Consider the following 20,150-nt stretch of genomic DNA (forward strand, 5'->3'; position numbering starts at 1 on the left):
AGCAACACAGGTGCCCATGTCTTCCCACCACAACTCCTCCTTTGGCAAGCATGTTTGTTTCAGGAAAGATAGCTTCCATACCAGCAACATCTCGTGAAGAGATCTACCTTTCCATGTCCGTGAAAATGTCAGACTTTAGTTTTTTTGCCCCTAAAATTTGGGTAATAATTATACCTATAATTTTACAAAACAAAACAAAAATCAAAAAACTGAGAGCCTCACCCGGAAAACAGTGAGGTATCATAATCATTCGTGTGGCTTCCTTGGGAAGCTTGACCACTTTGTCTTCCCACATCTTCCTCTACTTCCCCTCCACTCCACCCCTCCATCTTCCAGACCCTGTATCTCCACCTTCCCCTCTCTTCTCTCTCCCCTCTCCCTTCCAGTACCTCTAGGTGTGGCAAGCCACAGGCTTCCTGCTGCTAAGGGTGCCAGCTCAGGCCCTTTGTCTTTGTGTGGATAGACTGGTTTCCCATGCTTGCTGGCTGGGCAAACACTGGTTCTCCTATGCAGGGGGTGGGGTGGGGGGAGGAAGGGAGGGATGCCAGGCCCAGGAAGTTACTTTGAGGGCAGCTCTCTCAGTACAGGAACTTTCCCAGGTTTTAGGTCCTGGCTGACCTCCCTTCTCTATGAGAGTTGGGATATTTATGAGCAGGGTCTCTTAAGTACTTGCCTTGAACTCATAGAAGGTTCAGGAGCCTCTTCAATTCTAAATACACGGGAGTTGGCTTTTGTGATATTTTCATATCTATAATACTAGTTGAGAATGGGGGTAGTTCCTAGAGTTGAAACACATTGTTCCTTTTGTGGGTGTGTATGTGTTCCCATTTTTCCTTTCTCTACTTTCCCATGTTGTTTGAGGAATCGGGGTTTCATGGCTACTGCCTTTTTCAATCTCTGGATCTCCCTTTGAGTTTTTCTTTCTTCAATAGATATTTTTCAAAAACTTGCTGCTGTGAAAGACCAAAGAGAATGGGTCACTGCGAGCGGAGCCCACAAGGTGAGTAGACCCCCCCAAAAAACTAGTTCTTGAGTTCTACATGACCCTGTGTGGCATCAGTTCACATATCCAAGTTCCGGGCCTGGTGGTCAAGCTACATGTCATTATAAGTCATAACACTGTTCACCCAACTTAAAAAGATGGTTTCTCTACTCATCTCCTTATGTTCTTTATGAACATAAGGAATAAACAACTGGTACAGTTTATGAAGGATTTTATTTTGTATTCAGCTGAATGCATTACTTTAATGTTGTAAACAGAATGGAATTGTTTGCTGTTTATTTACAAATAAATGAAAGTCATCAAATAAAAGACATATATATACATATATATATTTATATATATATTCACATATAAACAAAGCCCGCCTGTTTTGTAGATTTTATTAGTTGGAATTTTTTTTTTTAATTGAGTAAAAGAAAAGAATTCAGAAAAAAATAGCAAAAGGTCAGTGTCTATATTCCTTAGGAGCAGTGCACCATTTAAGATGCTTTTAGGACTTCTGTAATTGTGTTTTCTCTTCCATTTTGCAGACATTAGTGAATTTACTTGGTGCCCGAGACACGAACGTCCTGCTGGGTACTCTTCTGGCACTGGCTAGCTTAGCGGAGAGGTAAGCGCATCTCGGTGCAGTCCAGTCCTCAGTGTGGCTGCTGTGACAGGGGAGGTGGAGGAGATGCAAACACACAGGCTGCCCGGTGGTCTGCTCAGTTAAAGCCCATGGGAAACAGCGTATGGGGAAGAGTCACCTGGTCAGAAAGCATAACTGAAAATTGAAGTTAGAAGGGAAAGTTTCCTTTTCCGACCTACAGTGGGGCGCCCCACTTGCTCTCAGGTCCCTTCTGCTGCTTGAAGGAACATCACTGCTGGTTCCCCTTCCTTTGGCCGTCAGAACAACTACATTCCTGTGCCAGTTGCATCTCCCCCACCTTCTTCCTTCATTCTCACGTATACATTCCCTGTAATATATAGGACATTTCAGCGGTAAAATTTGGTTTTGGAAACCTGTCCTTCTATAGTGCCATTATTTTAAATGGAACAGCTATAAATATACTCTTATGTCAATGAGCAGATGATTATGCTTTTGAGACAGTATATCATTCTTTATTTCTCTGTGTTCTCATCTCACAACTCCTTACAAAGTGTCTAAGTTACTATTGCTGTAATAGAAGAAATTATTTATTTGGGACTTACAGTTTCAGAGTGTGCATCCATGACTGTCATGGCAGGAAGCATGGCAGGCATGGTACTTGAGCAGTAGCTGAGAGCTTATACCTTTAGCTAAAACCACGACACAGAGTGAGCTAACTGAGGATTGCCCGAGTCTTCTGAAACCTCAAAACGTGCCCTCAGTGACAAGCAGCACCTCCCAATCCTTCCCAAACTGTTCCATAACCTAGGGCTCAGTTTTTCAAACCTATGTGCCTGTGGGGGCCGTTCTCAAACCACCACATAAAGTAATCTGACCACTAGGATAGAATAATGTGATCATAATAGAATATCTTTTTAGTAACTACTAATAATTTTGCATTTGTAGTCCAGAGTGTAGGGAGAAGATCAGTGAACTCAACATAGTAGAAAATCTCTTGATGATTCTGCATGAATATGACTTACTCTCCAAAAGGTAGGGTCTCATCCTCATGAAAATGCTTCTGCAGAGGAACATGGAACTTGTAGTAATTTAAGTCTATGACATTTGGCCATGGTCACTCAGATTTGGCTCCAGAATACTGTTCTCTCTCTATTGCTTAAAAGCTGTTTTATTTGTGATAAAAATAGTCTTTTAAATGCCATCTATATTGTCAATTGAGTATCATGAGTCAGCTTGGCAGTTCTTTTCCTTTTAAGGCAATGTGAAGATGCTAGGAGAAAGAGGTGCATAGAATCCAGTAGCATAATTTTGTGATTGCATCATTATTAATTTTGTTGTTGCATTTGTCTAAATAAAAAGCTTAGGTGAAGAGGCTTTAAATTCTCTCCCTCTCTCACTAGTAATGTTGTTAAATTATTGTGTGGAATAAGAGGAGTTGCTAAAAACCATCGTGTTTAAGGCAAGTGAGATAAGGTACTGATGACTTGTGTTGTGGTCTTATTATAATTCACAACAGAATTTGGAACAAAATGGATTCCTTTCTGCTTCCACTGTGATTGCTCTAAAGGAAAACTCTGGGAAGATGGTTATTAGGCATTTTGGGGTGTGTGCATCTACATTGTTTGGCATTAAACCACAATTTTCTGAAAAGCTACGAGTATAGAAATCCAAAGAATTGGGGATCTGATACTTGCAGTGATTTTTATTTTTATTTTTTAATAACAATTCCTTTTAAAACTGACTTAACACTGTTTTACAAGAGTGTTGGTATAGACAAGAGTCTGTGCTTTCACACCTGATGATCTGAGCTCACTTATGAGACAAGATGCCAGACACTACCACAGTTGAGTAAGATCAGAGTGTGCAGCATGAGGTAGGGGTAGGCCGGGAGAACTCCCTGGGTCCTTGCAGGATTTTGGTGCCATGGAAGATGCAATCAACAAGGCCGAGCACAGAAGAGACATTCCTGATCAGAGTGAAGGAAGATAGGAGGAAATATCTTGGCAAAGGCTGTGCTGCATCCTAGAGGCAGCCAGTGTGGGTGTGAGAGGAATACACTGGCAAGAGGCACAGCTAAGCCAAAGCAGGCAAACTGTCAGAAACTAGAACACTTAGTAAGTCCAAAACGTAGTTAATTGTGACCAGTTCTTTCTCTATATCAGGATGTTCCTTGAGCCCTCCCGAGTCCCTTTTATCTACATAAAACTCTATTTTTCATATTTTACTAATGAGAGTATCCAGGTTGTTAGAATGAGTTTTGAATGGTAAGATGGTGTGGATTTTCATGTGACCATCATGGCAACTTCCAGACTTTCCGCGCAAACACACTTACATTCCAATAGCACACGTGGAAGGAGGGTAACAGTGGGACACACCCACATGATGCGCTTAGAACACAGAGAATGTTTCTCTCATAGGTAGAAGATAAAGTGTGCTGTACACCAAAGAAGACCAATTCTTTACATTATTGTTTGAGACAGGTTGATAAGCAGCCCTCCCTAGACTGGTCTTCTTACAGTGACCCTTCTGTTTGCCTCTTGAAGTGCTGGGATTACAGACTTGACTCACCCCATTCTTCATAGAACATGTGTTCTTAATATCAGAGCTGGAAAGGCGGGGCAGAGGGAGAGACTTGACAGGGAGAGGAGCATGGAGATGTCCTCTGGGAATGGAATTGCAGAGCAGTGTGGGAATGTGAACCCTGAAGAGTGTTTAGGAGAAAGGGGGCATGAGCAAACACACTGCTCCAGAAAGGGACAGACATGGAACTAACCTTCAGAAAATGAGCTTCATTAGGAGAGAGGGGGCTACAGACCCATTCACCAGGGTCTGGACTTGAGGAAGAAGAACATTAAAAGGGGGAGGAGAGGGGTGGTACGTCACATCAGACAGGCAGTGTGACATCACACCAGATGGACAATGTGACATCACACCAGACATGGGCAGTGTGACATCACACCTGACAGGCAGTGTGACATCACACATGACAGGGCAGTGTGACATCACACTAGATAGGCAGTGTGACATCACACCAGACAAGGGCAGTGTGACATCACACCTGACAGGCAGTGTGACATCACACCTGACAGGCAGTGTGACATCACACTAGATAGGCAGTGTGACATCACACCAGATGGACAGTGTGACATCACACCTGACAGGCAGTGTGACATCACACCTGACGGGGCAGTGTGACATCACACCAGACAAGGGCAGTGTGACATCACACCAGACAGGCAGTGTGATGGTGCTGTGAGGTAGAACAGCATTGTAGACATTACCAGCTTAACATGAAAGTAGGAGCGGTAGTCACCATGGGTGAATGGTGTATGAGTGAGGTAAAAAGGTTGGGGGGGAGAGAGAGAGAGAGAGAGAGAGAGAGAGAGGAGAGAACCCTTGTCTTTACAACTTACCCCAGGATATAGGGAGCTAAAGGCAGTTAGAACATGAAGAGTTTCTGTTAGGACAGCAGGACACAGGGAAGAAAGAACCAGTAGGGAGTTAGCCAAGGCAGACCACAGCGGGGAGGTGGGTCTGCTTTCAAGTGATGGCCCAGGATCTAACAGAGAGGTGGTTGGCAGAGGTCCCACCCCTCACTCGTGATCAAGGATTCTGTGCCCGGTGGAGGCCCCATTGAGCGATGTCACTGATAAAGGATTGGTCTGATTCTCCCCTTGCTCCCACCACGCCAGACTTACAGCAGAGCTCCTGCGGCTGCTGTGCGCTGAGCCCCAAGTGAAGGAGCAGGTGAAACTCTACGAGGGCATCCCCATCCTGCTCAGTCTGCTCCACTCTGACCATCTGAAGCTGCTCTGGAGCGTGGTTTGGATTCTGGTCCAGGTGTGTGAGGACCCAGACACCAGTGTGGAAATCCGCATCTGGGGTGGCATCAAGCAGCTCCTTCATATTTTACGAGGGTAAGTAGGAGTTTGGGTCTTATACATTAGTAGAACATTCTAGTAGCTTTTGTTTGTTTGTTGTGTTTTGACACAGTGTCTTTCTCCATAGGCCTGGTTATCCTGGAAATCACTATGTAAACCAGGTTGGCTTTGAACTCACAGAGATCCACCTGCCTCTGCCTTCCAAGCACTGGTATAAAAGATATATGCTTCCTGTCTTAGTTAGGGTTTTATTGCTGTGAAGAGACATCATGACTATAGTAACTCTTATAAAGGAGAACATTTAATTGGGGATGGCTTACAGTTCTGAGGTTTAGTCCACTATTATGGCAGGAAGCATGCAGACAGACATATTGCTAGAGAAGGAGGTGAGAGTTCTATATCTGATCAACAGACAGGAGGGAGAAAGAGAGAGAGAGAGAGAGAGAGAGAGAGAGAGAGAGAGAGAGAGAGAGAGAGAGAGAGAGACATTGGACCTGGCTTGAGCATTTGAAACTCCAAAGCCTAGGCCCAGTGACACACTTCCTCCAACAATACCACACCACTTCCAATAAGGCCACATGTCCCAATCCTTCAAATAGTGCCATTCCCTATGAACCTATGGGGGCCATACCTGCTTTCTAGAAGCTTCTATGCCATGACTATGAAAAGAGATGGTTTATTAAAACAGTTTGTAATTGAAATTTCTTGGGTATATATTTCATTGTGACTATATTTTCTGAATTAAATATCTTGAAGTATTGAGTAGTAGTACATATTGGGACCATCTTTAGGGATGTTCAGTTACTTAATATTATTACAGAGCATAATACAGCTCCCCCCAAGGGTGCCAAGTCAGAGCCACAGGCATATATTTCTGCTCAAAAGAGATGGGAGTGCTTGTGTTCCCTGGTCCATCAGTAGAGTTTATTCTGTGCTCCCAGGAAGAGTGGCTTATTTGTTTTAACATCACCCGAGGTTATCAAATCGCTATGACTAAGACGTCGTACATATGATTCCTTTATGGATTTTCTCTAAGGGAATATTTCAGAGCATTAGAAGAGACTGCAGAGGTATGAACAATAAGCTTTAATAATGATTTCTGTGATTGTGAAAACAAAGGGAAAGTATATAGCTTGCTGACAATCTCCTAGCTTTTATAAAACCCTCAATTACTTGGGTGTATAGATTATAAGTATTTCACCAGTCCTGTGACATAATAGACTATTTCCTTGGTCAGAACAATTGCAAAGTTGTTTTGTTTGTGATTGTAGGGTAGAGATGATGGATGTAGTTATCCTTGGATAGTTGCTATTTTCTTTTCTTTTTTTGAAGTTCTAGTTTTTTCTTTTTTCCTTTTCTTTCTTTCTTTTTTTTTTTTTTTTTCCTTTTTTTGAGACAGGGTTTCTCTGTATTGCTTTGGAGTCTGTCCTGGAACTCATAGAGATTCGCCTGCCTCTGCCTCTTGAGTGCTGGGATCAAAGGCATGCACCAACATTACCTGGTTCTTAAGTTTTATTTTCTTAATGATGACTGGAATTTTATAATAGTTAAGTATTATTTAGAGTCAATTATAACACAAGGCGCTTTCCCCTCATTAGCTCAAGTCGTAGGTTTTATATCATGGATAGACAGAGAGAAGTTCTTTCATGTCTAAGACTCACATTCTACTCCCATCCATGAATGGTATTAGAAAACTTTTCCTTGAGAAGGTGACACATGCCAACTCTTACTGGATGTTTAAAGCAGCCAAGGTGATTTGGAAGGGCTTGTTCCCAGGTGGGTAAGTTCAGTCTGCCTAGGCCTATGCCTGCACTTGGCCACTGGGGCAGGTGATAGAGGAGCTGCTACCTTGTGGCTGCCTGGTGGCTTCTTGGTGGCTGGCAGAATTAGTGTTACAGGCTGTTTGCAGGGCAGTTTTTAGGAAACCCATTTAGGCTTGTACACATGCAGCCTCCAACAGCAGGCACATTGCTGTCAGGCTCAGTGATCACCACACAGAGTTCCAAGATAATTATGTCCACAGATAAGGCCATCAACGGAACTGCTCCTTGCCCCAGCTCAGGACAGAAAGAACAGAATGACCCAGATAGCATGGAAGGAAGACAGGGAGATTTCGCTTGAGTTGTGTGTGGGAACGTACAGATCCAAACAGCTGATGTCATGAGAAATAAATAAGTAAAGTAACCACATAAACCAAAGGGAACAAAACCGATAACAGACAGAACATCTGTGGTGGGAAGCTGTACACCCGGAACACAGTAGACCAGCTGCAGAACATGGATTTGTGAGCTGTGGCTAAAGATGAGTAATTGAGCTATAGAAGAGAGGAAGTCACACAGCCAAGACGGGGAATGAGTGATGAGTGATGAGCACAGTCCCACAGACTAACCCAAAGACCAGACAGCCCTGGAAGTAGCTAAATAAAGGGCAAACTTTAAAAAAGGTGCTTCGGGGCAGAGGAGAGGGCAGAGAACAGAGAGAAATGGCTGGTAAGGCCAGGTGAAGACAGGGCTTTAAACCATGCTCATGGAGACTCCTGTGGGGCCAAAGAAGAACAGCTGAAGATTCAGTAGGACTGGTTTTCACTAAGAGGAACTCGGAGGAACCCTGGCTGAGATGCAACAACACAGACTGCAGTGCCCCAAGAGTTTAGCCCTGGGGAGTACTGGGGAAGGTTGGGCAGGACCTCTCATCTCACACTCTATACCAGACTTGGTTTTAGCTGACTTTGCAGATGAAACAATTAAGAACATAGGAAACCTCACAATGTGGTGCCTATTTCTTTGCTTGTTTGTTTCTTATACAAAGTGTGGGTTTGTTATAAGATTTTCATTGTGTTTGAGGTGCAGAAGAAAGTGAATAAATGGTCTGAGCAGTAGCTTTCATTTTACAGAGACAGAAATTTTGTTTCTGACCGTTCCTCTATCGGAAGCCTGTCCAGTGCGAATGCTGCAGGCCGAATCCAGCAGCTGCATTTATCAGAAGACTTAAGTCCTGGGGAAATACAGGAAAATACTGTCTCTCTCCAAGCAGGTATCTGCCTCACATGATGGGGTTTTGTCACTTAGTTCTGTATTCTTTATTGTGTTGTTATTCCTTGTTATAGCATTAGTAGAATGGTGCTGAGTGAACCCAATTGCAGGATTCCAAATGTGTAACGGTGAATTCCCCTGTATGCTAGAGCCTTCTTGGTATTGCTGTTGGACTAGCAGGTTAATGATATGACAGATGGGATCACTGGATTAAAGCACACAGCTTGATCTGGGCCAGAACCATGCTTCCTACAGTTTCCTCGATCTGAGAGTATCCTACTTAATACAAACATCCACTCACATGGGGCCAGGGAGTCTTCCTCTCCAGACCAGTTTCAAGAAGGGAGAGGTGACAACTGTGAGTGGGCTTTTTCAAGGGAAGTGAAAGCTGAGCTGGATAACCCTTTTCCTGGTAGAGCTTCCTCCAGCTGCCACCTGTCAGGGCACCTGACCTTTGGGCTTAGTAGACGGCCAGCAGTGTGGGTGCTTCAGGGCATTCTGGACCCTCTGGCAGCCTGGAAAGGAGCAGACGGTGCTGGGGGTGAGTGGAACTTGGGGAGGCTCAGAGACAAGGAATGTGGTAGCAGGGGACAAGTGTTGAAAGGCAATGGCCACAAGACAGGCTTGCTTTCTTCACAGCTGTTTGCTACTGGAGAATCGAAGAGGAGTTTCGTCAGAGACATGTGAGGGCAGAGATCTAGATCTTCCTTCTCTTTGAAGTTTGTGTGTGCTTGGAAATGCCTCTTGCTCTCACAGGCTATGCTAGCCTCCCTGTTTAAAGGTTCCCCTTAGATGGTGCCAGCTGGTCCCAGAGCTCCCGGTACTCTGGGTGTTCTCAGAGTGGTGCAATTGGTGATTACAGTGGGACAATAGGGACAGACAGTGTCTAGAGAGGGATAGAGAGGCTTGGGGGCTAGAAACACCTAGGTGATCTGCTTGGTCGGATACCTAGGGCTGTACATGGAGCAGTCTTCTGGAGCTGTATACATCATATGGGTTTACTGGACATCACTCCTTTCACATCTAAGAACGAGAAGCCATTAGTGGAGTCTGGGTATTTCCTCCGTCTAGATGGATGGTCACATGTCCTTAGCCACATTTCTCAGGACCCTCAGGCTTCAGCTTTGCTCATGGGAAATATTGTTGTGAGAAGTACATGGTGATGTGTGGAAGTGTATAGCATAACATGAGGTTCAGCAGGAGGGACCATGCCTCAGTTACAACACCACCAGAGGCCTCTGGGGAGCAGGAAGGGCACTGCTCGGGACTGTGGGCCCCTGATGACTAGCAGTCTGTCACCTTCTCCGAAACTGTACAATACACTGTGATCACCAGGGTTTGGGGACTGTATTGAAGCAGTGATTGATTTACCTAACAGTTTATTGTATTCCTGGCAAATGCTGGGCGCATGCTGGGTCCTGAGGATCCTGACAGGCTTGATTGCTTTCCTCCCAGCTTGCTGTGCTGCCCTGACTGAGCTGGCGCTCAATGACACCAATGCCCACCAAGTGGTTCAGGTAAGAGCATCATGACCAAGCCCCTTTGGGTTGCAATTTGCATTCCAGCATATGGGTTTGAGGACCCATCATGTAACTTAAGAACATTTGAACATTTCTTCTTTAGCTTATAGAATTCCAGTTTATATTTTCAACAACCTCAGTTAACTACTCTAGCTTGTTTCCATGTTATGATAAGACATTGGCCAGAAGTAGCTTCAGAGAAGTAGGGTCTATCTGACATCTACTTCCAGCTAACAGTCCATCAGTGGGGGGAAGTCAGGGCAGGAACTCAAGGCAGGAGCCTAGAGGCAAGAAAGGAACCTAGAGGCAAGAAAGGAAGCAGAGACCATGGAAGAGTTCTGCTTACTGGCTCGATGCCTTTGGTATGTGCTCAGCCTCCTTTCTTATACAACACAGAACCACCTATCCTGGGGTAACAATACCAACAGTGAGCTGGACCCACCTTAATTAATCAACAATGATGAACACATACCATACACACTCAGTCACAAGCTAGGCCAATTGAGGTTAACACCCTCACTACTGAGCCTCCCTCAGGTAACTCTGGGCTGTGTCAAGGGGATAGCTGAAGCTAAACTGAACTTGGGACCGACTGATGTTGGTAGCTTTTCCCTGCCTTACTGCGGTCCGTTTCATTTGGGTTCTCTTCGGGTAACTCCATCAAGTGGAGTTTTACAGAGGAGAAGACTAATAGCTGTGCCTTCATCTTCAGAATCCATGGTGGCAATGGGGATTGCATAAAGCTCATGGGCAGCATGGCAGGTGGGGAAGCAGAGTGAAGAACAGCCAGATTGGGCACAGTTCCTGCTGTCGTGACTAGCTGCATTCACCCCCAGAGGGGAAAAATTGTTCTACCTCTCATGAGTATACTCACGAATCAAACAGAATTATAAAATAACCTTCAGGGTAGTTATAGCTATAGAAGTCAGGTTCATACAATCGTTCATAGCTGGCTGTGTATATCTAAGCAAGTCTAAAACAATGCTGCTTCCACAATTAACGCGATCTCTTTAAAGCCTGTCAATTTTTTTGGGTCATTTTTCCTTTACTTAAAACTAGTTATTTTAAAACAATGAATCTCTGAGCGTTCATTCTCTATCACAAAACAGAAAGGGAGAAAGAATCTGTGTTTTATAGTTTGAATTTGGTATTTCGGAATGTGCATGTACCTGTGTTTTCATGTGTCTGTTCATTCATGTTTGTGGCTGCACATGCATGTGTGTGTGTGGAGGTCAGAGGTAGCACTTATCAGGAGATGTCCACTTTTTAAAAATTAAGATTAAAAAAATGATGCATGCATAAGTTTGGTTCCGCCAGTGGGTTTGCAGGTGCCTGCAGAGTCCAGAGGGGGCATTGCATCTCCTGGAGCTGGAATTCCAGGTGGTTGCGAGTCACCAGTTTGGGTGCCAGGAACCAAACTCCAGCCGTCTGCAGGAGCAATGTGTGCTTTTAATTACCAATCTGCCTTCCCATCACTCAACCTTGTTTCTGAGACAGGGTGTTTCATTGGTACAGAACCCCTTGATTCAGCTAGGCTAGTGGGCCAGTGGTCTGCAGGCAGCCTCCTGTGTCTGACCTTTCAGCACTAGGATGACAAGTGAGCCACCTCACCCAGCTTAGTACTACTTTTTTAGCTTCAGTTCTGGGGACTGAACTCGGGTTTTCATGCTTGTGCAGCAAGCACATCACTGACTGCCCAATCACTGCAGCCCTATAGTTTGAATATGAAGATGTTTGAATTCCTTTATCCCATCCCTTCATATTCTTCCAGTCTTTGTTTTTATAATATTTAAATCACTTCAAGTTTGTGCAATTCATTATATAATTCTACCTTGGAAAAGTAAGCTTGTTTGTAGTCTTTGGCATTTAAAAGTATCTCATTGACAGTGTTAGTGTTGTCCTTACTATCTGTTTATGCTACTTCTGAATGCTTCTCTCTGTATAGTGTTCTTGCTGGTTGCTGACCCATGGCCTCTTTATTTTTCCAGGAAAATGGTGTATATACAATAGCAAAATTAATTTTACCAAACAAACAAAAGAATGCAGCAAAAACTAATCTACTACAGGTAACAAGGCTGTCTTTTGCTCTTTATCTCAAGGTGTTGAACTCTGGGGAGCCTTCGATAAGATAATGTGTACTTTTTAAGATTGTTTAGGTTAGCATTGTGCCCTATGTAGATGGTAAGGGACTGTGCTTAGTGATGGATTAGTATGAAAACCAGTGAGTGGCTCTAAATAGCATGAAAGGCCCAGAAACAGCTCCTTTGTGTGGGGGACTTACGTGGCTTATTGAAGATAGTGTTTGAGGGGATAGGTATGCTTAGGTATATTTAGACTTGCTTATACATTGTAAAATAAATACACATGTGCATGAGGACATCATGATGCCCCATAATTGTGTATACTTTCCATGTTTTTATCTATGTGTTCAAAAGGAAGGTCATTCTAAAAAGGACTTTAATATTGTCATCTAGCATAATGGCCGAAGTTTTGCAGAGTCCCTTGATACTACTGTGTGCAGTCAAGCAGGGGCTTTGGAGTGCTTCTGTGAGGACACAGGAAAGCTTGGCTTTCTCTAGTGAATCCAGGTACACAGCACAGCCAGCCAGAGCTGTCATGGCATCAGCTTTGTTGAGCCAAGAGAGGTGGAAAGGTTTCTCCAAGCTCTCATCTCCTTCATGTCCCTTTGTTCTCTGTCAGACTCTGGGCAGCTTTGTTTGGGCCTTCTCTGTTCAGATTGCTAATTTTATGAAATTATCCCAGGTTTCTAGAAGACTACAATCACCCCACCAGGGGTCTGGGTCACAAGTGTACCTGCTTACTGCACCCCTTCCCACTTGTCCCCCCTGTCCCCAGCATCCTAGTCAGGGTTTCCATTACTGTTTTGAAACATCATGACCAAAAGCAGATTGGGAGGGAAAGGGGTCACCACAGGAACTCAAATGGGCCAGGAACCTGAAGGCAGGAGCTGATGCAGAGGCCATGGAGGAGTGCTGCTTCCTGGCTTGCTCCCTATGGCTTTGCCCAGCCTGCTTCCTCATGGAACCCAGGGTCACCAGCCCAGGCATGGCCCCGCCCACAATGGGCTGGACCCTCCTCTATCCACCACTAATGAAGGAAATACCCTACAGCTAGATGTTATGGAGGCATTTTCTCAATTGAGGTTCCCTCCTTTCAGATGACTCCCGCTTTGGTCAAGCTGACATAAGACTAACCAGCACACCCCCCCCCATTTCTTTTCTCCCTTGTGTTCTCTTGTTCTCTCCTCCACTCCTCTTCCTTTCTCCCCTGAAAAATATCAGCACTTTCCTTTTTATATGAAAATATGTAAATACATTTATTTATTTGTGTGTGATCATGCGTGTAGGCAGTCATGCTGTGGGTTTTTTTGATGTCTCAGAACAGTTTGTGGGCATTTAGTTCTCTTCTTCCTCCACGTGGGTCCTGGGGATCAAACTCAGGTCATTAGGATTGACAGCAAATGCCTTTGCCCACTGAGCCATCTTGTTGGCTCCAGAAAACAGTTTTTCTCAGTTAAAGTGCCCAGGCCTCTTTGCAAGGCTGCTAATGATTGTCTGCCCACTGTCCTATTTGGAGAATGGTTAGGACTTTTATTCAGCAGACCAATCTGTCACATTTGAATCAAGTATGCCTGTTACTGTTTTTATATGCTGTAGTTTCTAGTGGGTAGAAACTGTGTGAACGTAGAGAATGAATCCCGAGTCCCTGGGAGTCTTTGGTTATGTGGCTTCCTTAGCAAAGGAATGCCATTTCTTATCTCTCTGCCCATTTTGTACTTTCTAGAAGGAGTCAGTGGCCAGTGTGGGGTAAACAGGGCCATATCTCCAGCATGTCACAGCATCACTGCTGAAGCTGGCAGAGGGACCCCAGGGCTGGTGGTACTTTTCCTGTTTGTGAGCTTGGCCTGCAGCTTAGGGCAGCCACCCATGAGGAGCCTCTGTAATGTCTACCCTGGTAATTCTTACTGTTTTAATTTGTTGTGCTGCCCTTTAAGAGTCATCTCTTTCATTTCCTAGTGTTATGCTTTCCGAGCCCTGAGGTTTCTCTTCAGTATGGAAAGGAACAGGCCGCTCTTTAAAAGGTATGAGCTTGAAGGGGCATACACGGTTAATGAGCTGAATCTCTTGTTAGGCCAGCCTGATTCACACTCTTTACTCTCAGGGGCTGTGGGAAGAGAATGGCTTCATGCAAACTATGCTTCTCCAGATTTCACATGCCTTTGCAGACTTCTTAGGGGCCACGCAAGCCATGCCTCTCCAGACTTCCTAGACTCCACTGATTTAACAGTTTTGGCAGCCCCTTCACAGGCTCTGTGACAGCTGACTGTACTGGGACAACTCCTTACAAACCATGTAACTGCTGAGGCTCTGGTTTTAACTAAGGATATTAACATCTTGAATGGATAGAATCAAAATAAATACTTGTTTATAACTATTGAGAAATTCCAAAGTTAGTCTGGTCATTTTGCCTTAACTGGTGAGTGTGGCAGGAAGCAGGCCTTACGAGGCAGACACATTACACATATAGGGCATGCACAGCATTTGAGCAAAAACATACAGTGAGCAATGACTCACCGTTCCCGAGCTCCACATTGAGTATATGTGCTTCCTGTAGACTTTTCCCCACCGACCTGTTTGAGATCTTCATCGACATAGGACATTACGTTCGAGATATCAGTGCCTATGAGGACTTGGTATCACAGTTGAATTTACTACTGGTAAGTCTTGAATTTTAAACACTTGGGCAGGCTGCTCTTTGGTCAGGATAAAATAACAGCAACCCGTTGTTTCCCTGTTATGACTTGGTTAGGAAGATGAACTGAAGCAAATTGCCGAGAATATCGAAAGCATCAATCAGAAGAAAGCACCGCTGAAGTACATAGGTGACTACGCTGTGTTGGACCATCTTGGAAGTGGAGCTTTTGGCTGTGTTTATAAGGTGATTCTGCCCAGGGAATGTTCTCATCCTTCCAAACAGACTTGAAATCACACTTGGATGTCCCTCATTTTAATTGGAGTCCTTGTCAAGGAAAATGAGAGAAAAATGGAGATACAAATGAGAATGGTTGTTTTTGTCCAACAGGGTGTGGTAATGCTGTGGACGTTGCCTTGGCTCTCAGCGCAAGTAACTGCTCACTGACTGAGACAGGGCATCTCCACCTGTCACTGGAGATTAGTCAAAACAGCTCGTCCCAGTGCACTACATAGTTTATAAATTTACACCAGTGTTTCTTCATCTGCCCAGTGAAATCCTAGTGAGTACTGTGGGCCCCCACCCCCCACCAGAAGATAACAGATCTGAGCCCAGTTTAGTGTAAACACAGCTAACAACTTTCCTAATGCTGTGATGTTCCTCATGTTGTGATGGTCCTGCCTTAGGGTTTTTATTGCGTGAAGAGACACAGCAATAAAATTGTTTAATTGGGGGCTTACAGTTTCAGAGGTTTAGTCCATTACCATCATGGCGGGACGTGGAGGCATGCAGGCAGACATGGTGCTGGAGAAGGAGCTGAGAGTCCTACATCTTGATCACCAGGCAACAGGAAGTGATCTGACAGGGGTGGCTTGAGAAAGGAGACCTCAAGCCCACCCCCCACAGTGACATACTTCCTTCAATAAAGCCACATCTACTTCAACAAAGCCACACCTATTCCACTAAAGCCACACTTACTAACAGTGCCACTTGCTTTGGGAGGTCATTTTTTTCAAACTACAACAACTCCCAACCATAAATTTATCTCATTAATAGCTACAATTTTGCTACTGTTACATTACTGAATTGTAATATGAATATCTGATATGCATGATATCACAACCTCTGTGAAAGGGTCGTTCAGCTGAGAGCTGTTAGCTAGAGTCTCCTGATATGGCTTGGTTAGATATGGCTTGGTTAACCATGTGATTTTGTTATTGCAGTTAATCTGTTTTTTTTTTTTCTTAACTCTCAATTCTCATCTGAGTAATTAAATTTTTTCCCCCTTATTTTAGGTTAGAAAACGTAGTGGTCAAAATCTCTTAGCAATGAAGGAGGTCAATTTACATAACCCAGCGTTTGGAAAGGATAAGAAAGACCGAGACAGCAGTGTGAAGAACATAGTTTCTGAATTAACAATAATTAAGGAGCAGGTAAATATTTGTCTTCTGAGATGCCTCTGACATAAATGTCATTGAGGCTGAGCTCTTGTGCTGTTCTTATCCATGCTGTTTATAAACCGTTCAGTGTGCAATGCTGGACACTGGCGCAGTGATATTTTTACCAGTGTTTTTCCTAAAGCTTGTTATTGAGCCATGGAAACTCTTTAAGGAGTTTATAGCGGGGCCCTGGATGCAAAACAATTGAGCTTACAAGGCAGAACACACCATGTTTGAGAAGCCCTTCTGTCTTCATCATGATCATGTTTAGTGCTTAGCTACCGAGTTACTGCATAGGGATGGGAGAAAGAATCCAGTCCCTGGTTACCAAGTTACTGCACAGGAGTACCAGACTTCAGTCAAGTAAAGGCAAACTGCTGACATGCCCCTCCCCCTGCAAGTCTGGCTTATTATTTCTAGAATGTGGGTTTTGTCTCCCTTTTCTTTTCTTGACCAGCCTTGTGTAGTTCAGGCTGCTCTGAAGCTTGCTGTGCAGCCAAGGGTGACCTTGACCCCCTCCTTCTGGCTCCCAGTCCTAAGTGCTGGGATTAAAGGTGTACACCACTATCCTCAGGGTTACTTTTATTAGCACCATCACTATAGCTGGTGTGAGAGAAGAGCTCAGTTAGCTGTGATCACAAAGAATTATTTGAGAAGAAAAGAATACATATCAAAAGTGAAATGGGATTTCTTCTTGCAGTCCAAGAACACGCTGGTTTCCTTTCCAGCCTTCCTTATTTGCACATTTTCTTTTTAGAAGTTCTGGAAAACTCAGTCTCACTGATCTCTCTTCAGTCACATTTGCTGGTGTCAGGGCTCGAGCATAAAGAACAGTGCCCTTGTGACCCCTTTTCCTTGAAACCCTACAGTTTGACATCACTAAGTCACAATAAAATGTATCACCAATAGCAGTGTAACTTTTATGATTCATGGATTAGATTTTAAGAAGCTATCCCATCCTTCCACAAAGTCGTCGTGTTCTGTACACAAGCTTACAATGTGACTTTGATCTGAGTCCATCTGATGCTTGATTAGGTCCCAGAGCTGGATCTACCCTTGCTCGTGAGCCAGAGCCAGAATATTGTTCTGTTTGTTGGGCTGATCCCTTGTGATTTAAAATTTGGAGTCACTTGTGAGCTGACGATGGTGCTTATTTAAGTGCCTTTCCTAAGAAAAAGTATCCATAAGAGGCCAATGAGGATGCTTCTGCTTAGACTTGGAGGTCACTCAAGATTGTACACTTGCTCCCTCACTGTGGGAACAAGCCACTTGAGCCTAAAAGGAGCAAGTCATGAAAGAGGCAGAAGAAACACGGCTGGAAAGAGAGATCCTTTTTGTTAAGAAATGACAATGACCCTGCAGTAACACAGAGGCTCCAATCTACCAGGCTTGTAGAAGTGGTCTTACATGGCAGCGGGCCACTTTTCTTACATATAATAGTCCTAAGAGAGTGGGGCAAGATGGTACTATTCCTGCTTCAAGCATCTCCTGGGGACATATTCACATCCCAGTGGGGAGGAGAAATGCAGAGACACACCCAGGGTTAAAGGTTCCCATTGCACACACAGGCTGCAGGTTCCCATTGCACACACAGGCTGCAGGTTCATCTTGCACTCACAGGCTGCAGGTTCACCTAGTACCCACAGGCTGCAGGTTCCCTTTGCACCCACAAGCTGAAGGTTCCCATTGCATTCACAGGCTGCAGGTTCCCTTTGTACCCACAGGCTGCAATTTCCCTTTGCACCCACAGTCTACAGGTTCATCTTGCACCCACAGGCTGCAGGTTCCCTTTGCACTCACAGGCTGCAGGTTCCCATTGCACTCACAGTCTACAGGTTCATCTTGCACCCACAAGCTTCAGTTCCCTTTGCATTCACAGGCTATAGGTCCCCATTGCACTCACAGGCTGCAGGTTCCCATTGCACCCACAGGCTTCAGGTTCCCATTGCACCCACAGGCTGCAGGTTCCCATTGCATTCACAGCTAAGCCTGAGGAACAGGCCTGCTCCTGGCTGTAGGAGAGGCTGAGAGATGTCACCTCTTCTTGGGAAGCCATATCCAGCTGCTCTGCTGCTACTGTTGTGAACTGCTGGGGTTCTTGGATAGCAGCTAGCTGGGCCCTGAGTAGGGTACAGAGAGGTGCAAAACACTTGTACACATGATGGCAATTCTTCTGAAATGAGACTTTACCTAAAAACTACCTTGTAAATAAATCATTGAAGCCATTTTGCATTAGTTTTATTTATTTTTAGACAGGTTTTCCCTCCATGAGTAGCTGAGCTGGCATTGGGGCAGAACATGCTAAGTGGACTTTTTGGTTCTAAAAGTCTGTACTAAGTTAGGAAGTGCAGCAGTTTCATTAACTTAAAAGCAACAAAATCTAAAATGGTAGCCAATGGTCTGAGACATAACTACAGCTTACAAAATCTAAGTGGTCATGAAAAAGCTTGTGCTTCAAAACAGTCTGACAAATGTTTGTTATTTGTTTCCTTATAGCTTTATCATCCCAACATTGTGCGTTATTACAAAACATTTTTGGAAAGTAAGTATGAATTGTGCTTCTCATTAAGGAAACAATCTTTACTACTTCTATTGTCAGAAAACAAACTCATTCAGCTATTTTCTTTATACTTTTCGTTATTTACACACATCCTTTTCTCAGGCAGTGACATTTCATAAGTGATGATCTGAAAATAGTTAAAATATTTTGATACATACCATAGAGAAGCATAGTGCAAACAAACCAAAATATTTAAATTATTGTACAAAAAAATGAACTGGATGTAAAGGAACGAAACAGTGATGGTTCATTTTGGCACACTTACAGCAGCTTCCAGATTTTTCAGAAGGTACCACCAGGTGGCGCCAGAGTCCTGATTGAGCTCACAAGTGGGTTGTTTGCTGCCAATGGGATGGAAAATGCAGTCAAAACTTTTAGAAAAAGCCAAACTCAGCCACTTGTTTCCAAGTGAAGTAGGTATTGCAGCTTAATGATCTGTAACATAAAATCCAGAAGTATTTCCACATGAAGGGAGCTCACTGCCTGCTGCTTTACCAGTGCTGATATCAACCTTTGCAAGCTGTTGGTGGTGGTGCACACCTTTAATCCCAGCACTCCTGAGGCAGAGGCAGAGGCAGACGGATCTGTGTGAGATTGAGATCAGTCTGGTCTGCATAGTTCCAGGATAGCCAGGGCTACACAGAGACACCCTGTCCCAAAAGAAAACAAAAAGTGTTCTGCGTGCTGGGACATTTGCTATGGTTTTACCCATTTCCCTTCTCTAGATGACCTAGGGTCACCCTTGCCTCCTTAACCACTAGTTCTTAATATTGGGATAATTTCCTGTAATTAAGGAGATCAGAATTAGCTTCTGACTTATACTGAAGAGATAAATACAAGTCATTACAAAAACAAAATGAAACTTTGCATTCAGGCATCTGCTCTGCCCTGCCCTTGGGGTTCTGACAGGATACGCCCTCAAGCTACAGCCACTAAGGGCGCCACCTGTGCACATTCACTATGTGCTCCCTTTTAAAAGGGCCCTGCCCACCTCTTATCTTTCTTTCCTTCTTTCTTTCTTTCTTTCTTTCTTTCTTTCTTTCTTTCTGTCTGTCGGTCTGTCTGTCTCTGTGTTTCTTCTTCACTGCCCATCTCTCTCTCCCTCTCTCTTCTGCCACTCCTGTCCCCAGAGGTCTGTCTCTGATCTCCTCTCCCACCTTTTCCAAGTCACTTTCCCCAATTAAAAAAAAAAAAAAAACAACACCCAAGCCTTGTTGCATGGCATATTTCTCTCATTCTGCTTTTAAAGATAACAACAGAAATACTTTAAAAAATGGACAGCTTCTAAAATGAATTGGAGACAAAATATATACAACATGATGTATCAGGCTATAAATTACAGTGATGACTAAAATGTGAGGAAATGAAAATAAAGCCACATCTAAGCATAGTGCAGACAATATACACATTTCT

General features: G+C 44.0%; 1 protein-coding gene across 2 annotated transcripts in view; it reads left to right on the forward strand.

Annotated features, from left to right (window-relative positions):
* The window catches only part of Nek10 (NIMA related kinase 10), a 180,243-nt gene that overhangs the window by 39,561 nt on the left and 120,532 nt on the right, over positions 1-20,150 (forward strand). For both annotated transcript variants that reach the window (XM_051206811.1, XM_051206813.1), the window contains 12 exons: positions 933-1,000; positions 1,534-1,613; positions 2,538-2,624; positions 5,285-5,509; positions 8,367-8,506; positions 9,961-10,022; positions 12,014-12,091; positions 14,063-14,127; positions 14,661-14,763; positions 14,856-14,984; positions 16,034-16,171; positions 18,674-18,719. In XM_051206811.1, the coding sequence (XP_051062768.1) occupies positions 933-1,000; positions 1,534-1,613; positions 2,538-2,624; positions 5,285-5,509; positions 8,367-8,506; positions 9,961-10,022; positions 12,014-12,091; positions 14,063-14,127; positions 14,661-14,763; positions 14,856-14,984; positions 16,034-16,171; positions 18,674-18,719 (1,221 nt within the window). The remainder of the gene's footprint in view (positions 1-932; positions 1,001-1,533; positions 1,614-2,537; positions 2,625-5,284; positions 5,510-8,366; positions 8,507-9,960; positions 10,023-12,013; positions 12,092-14,062; positions 14,128-14,660; positions 14,764-14,855; positions 14,985-16,033; positions 16,172-18,673; positions 18,720-20,150) is intronic.

This window comes from Phodopus roborovskii, unplaced genomic scaffold (genome assembly GCF_943737965.1).
Source record: "Phodopus roborovskii unplaced genomic scaffold, PHOROB, whole genome shotgun sequence".
Classification (NCBI taxonomy): Eukaryota; Metazoa; Chordata; class Mammalia; order Rodentia; family Cricetidae; genus Phodopus; species Phodopus roborovskii.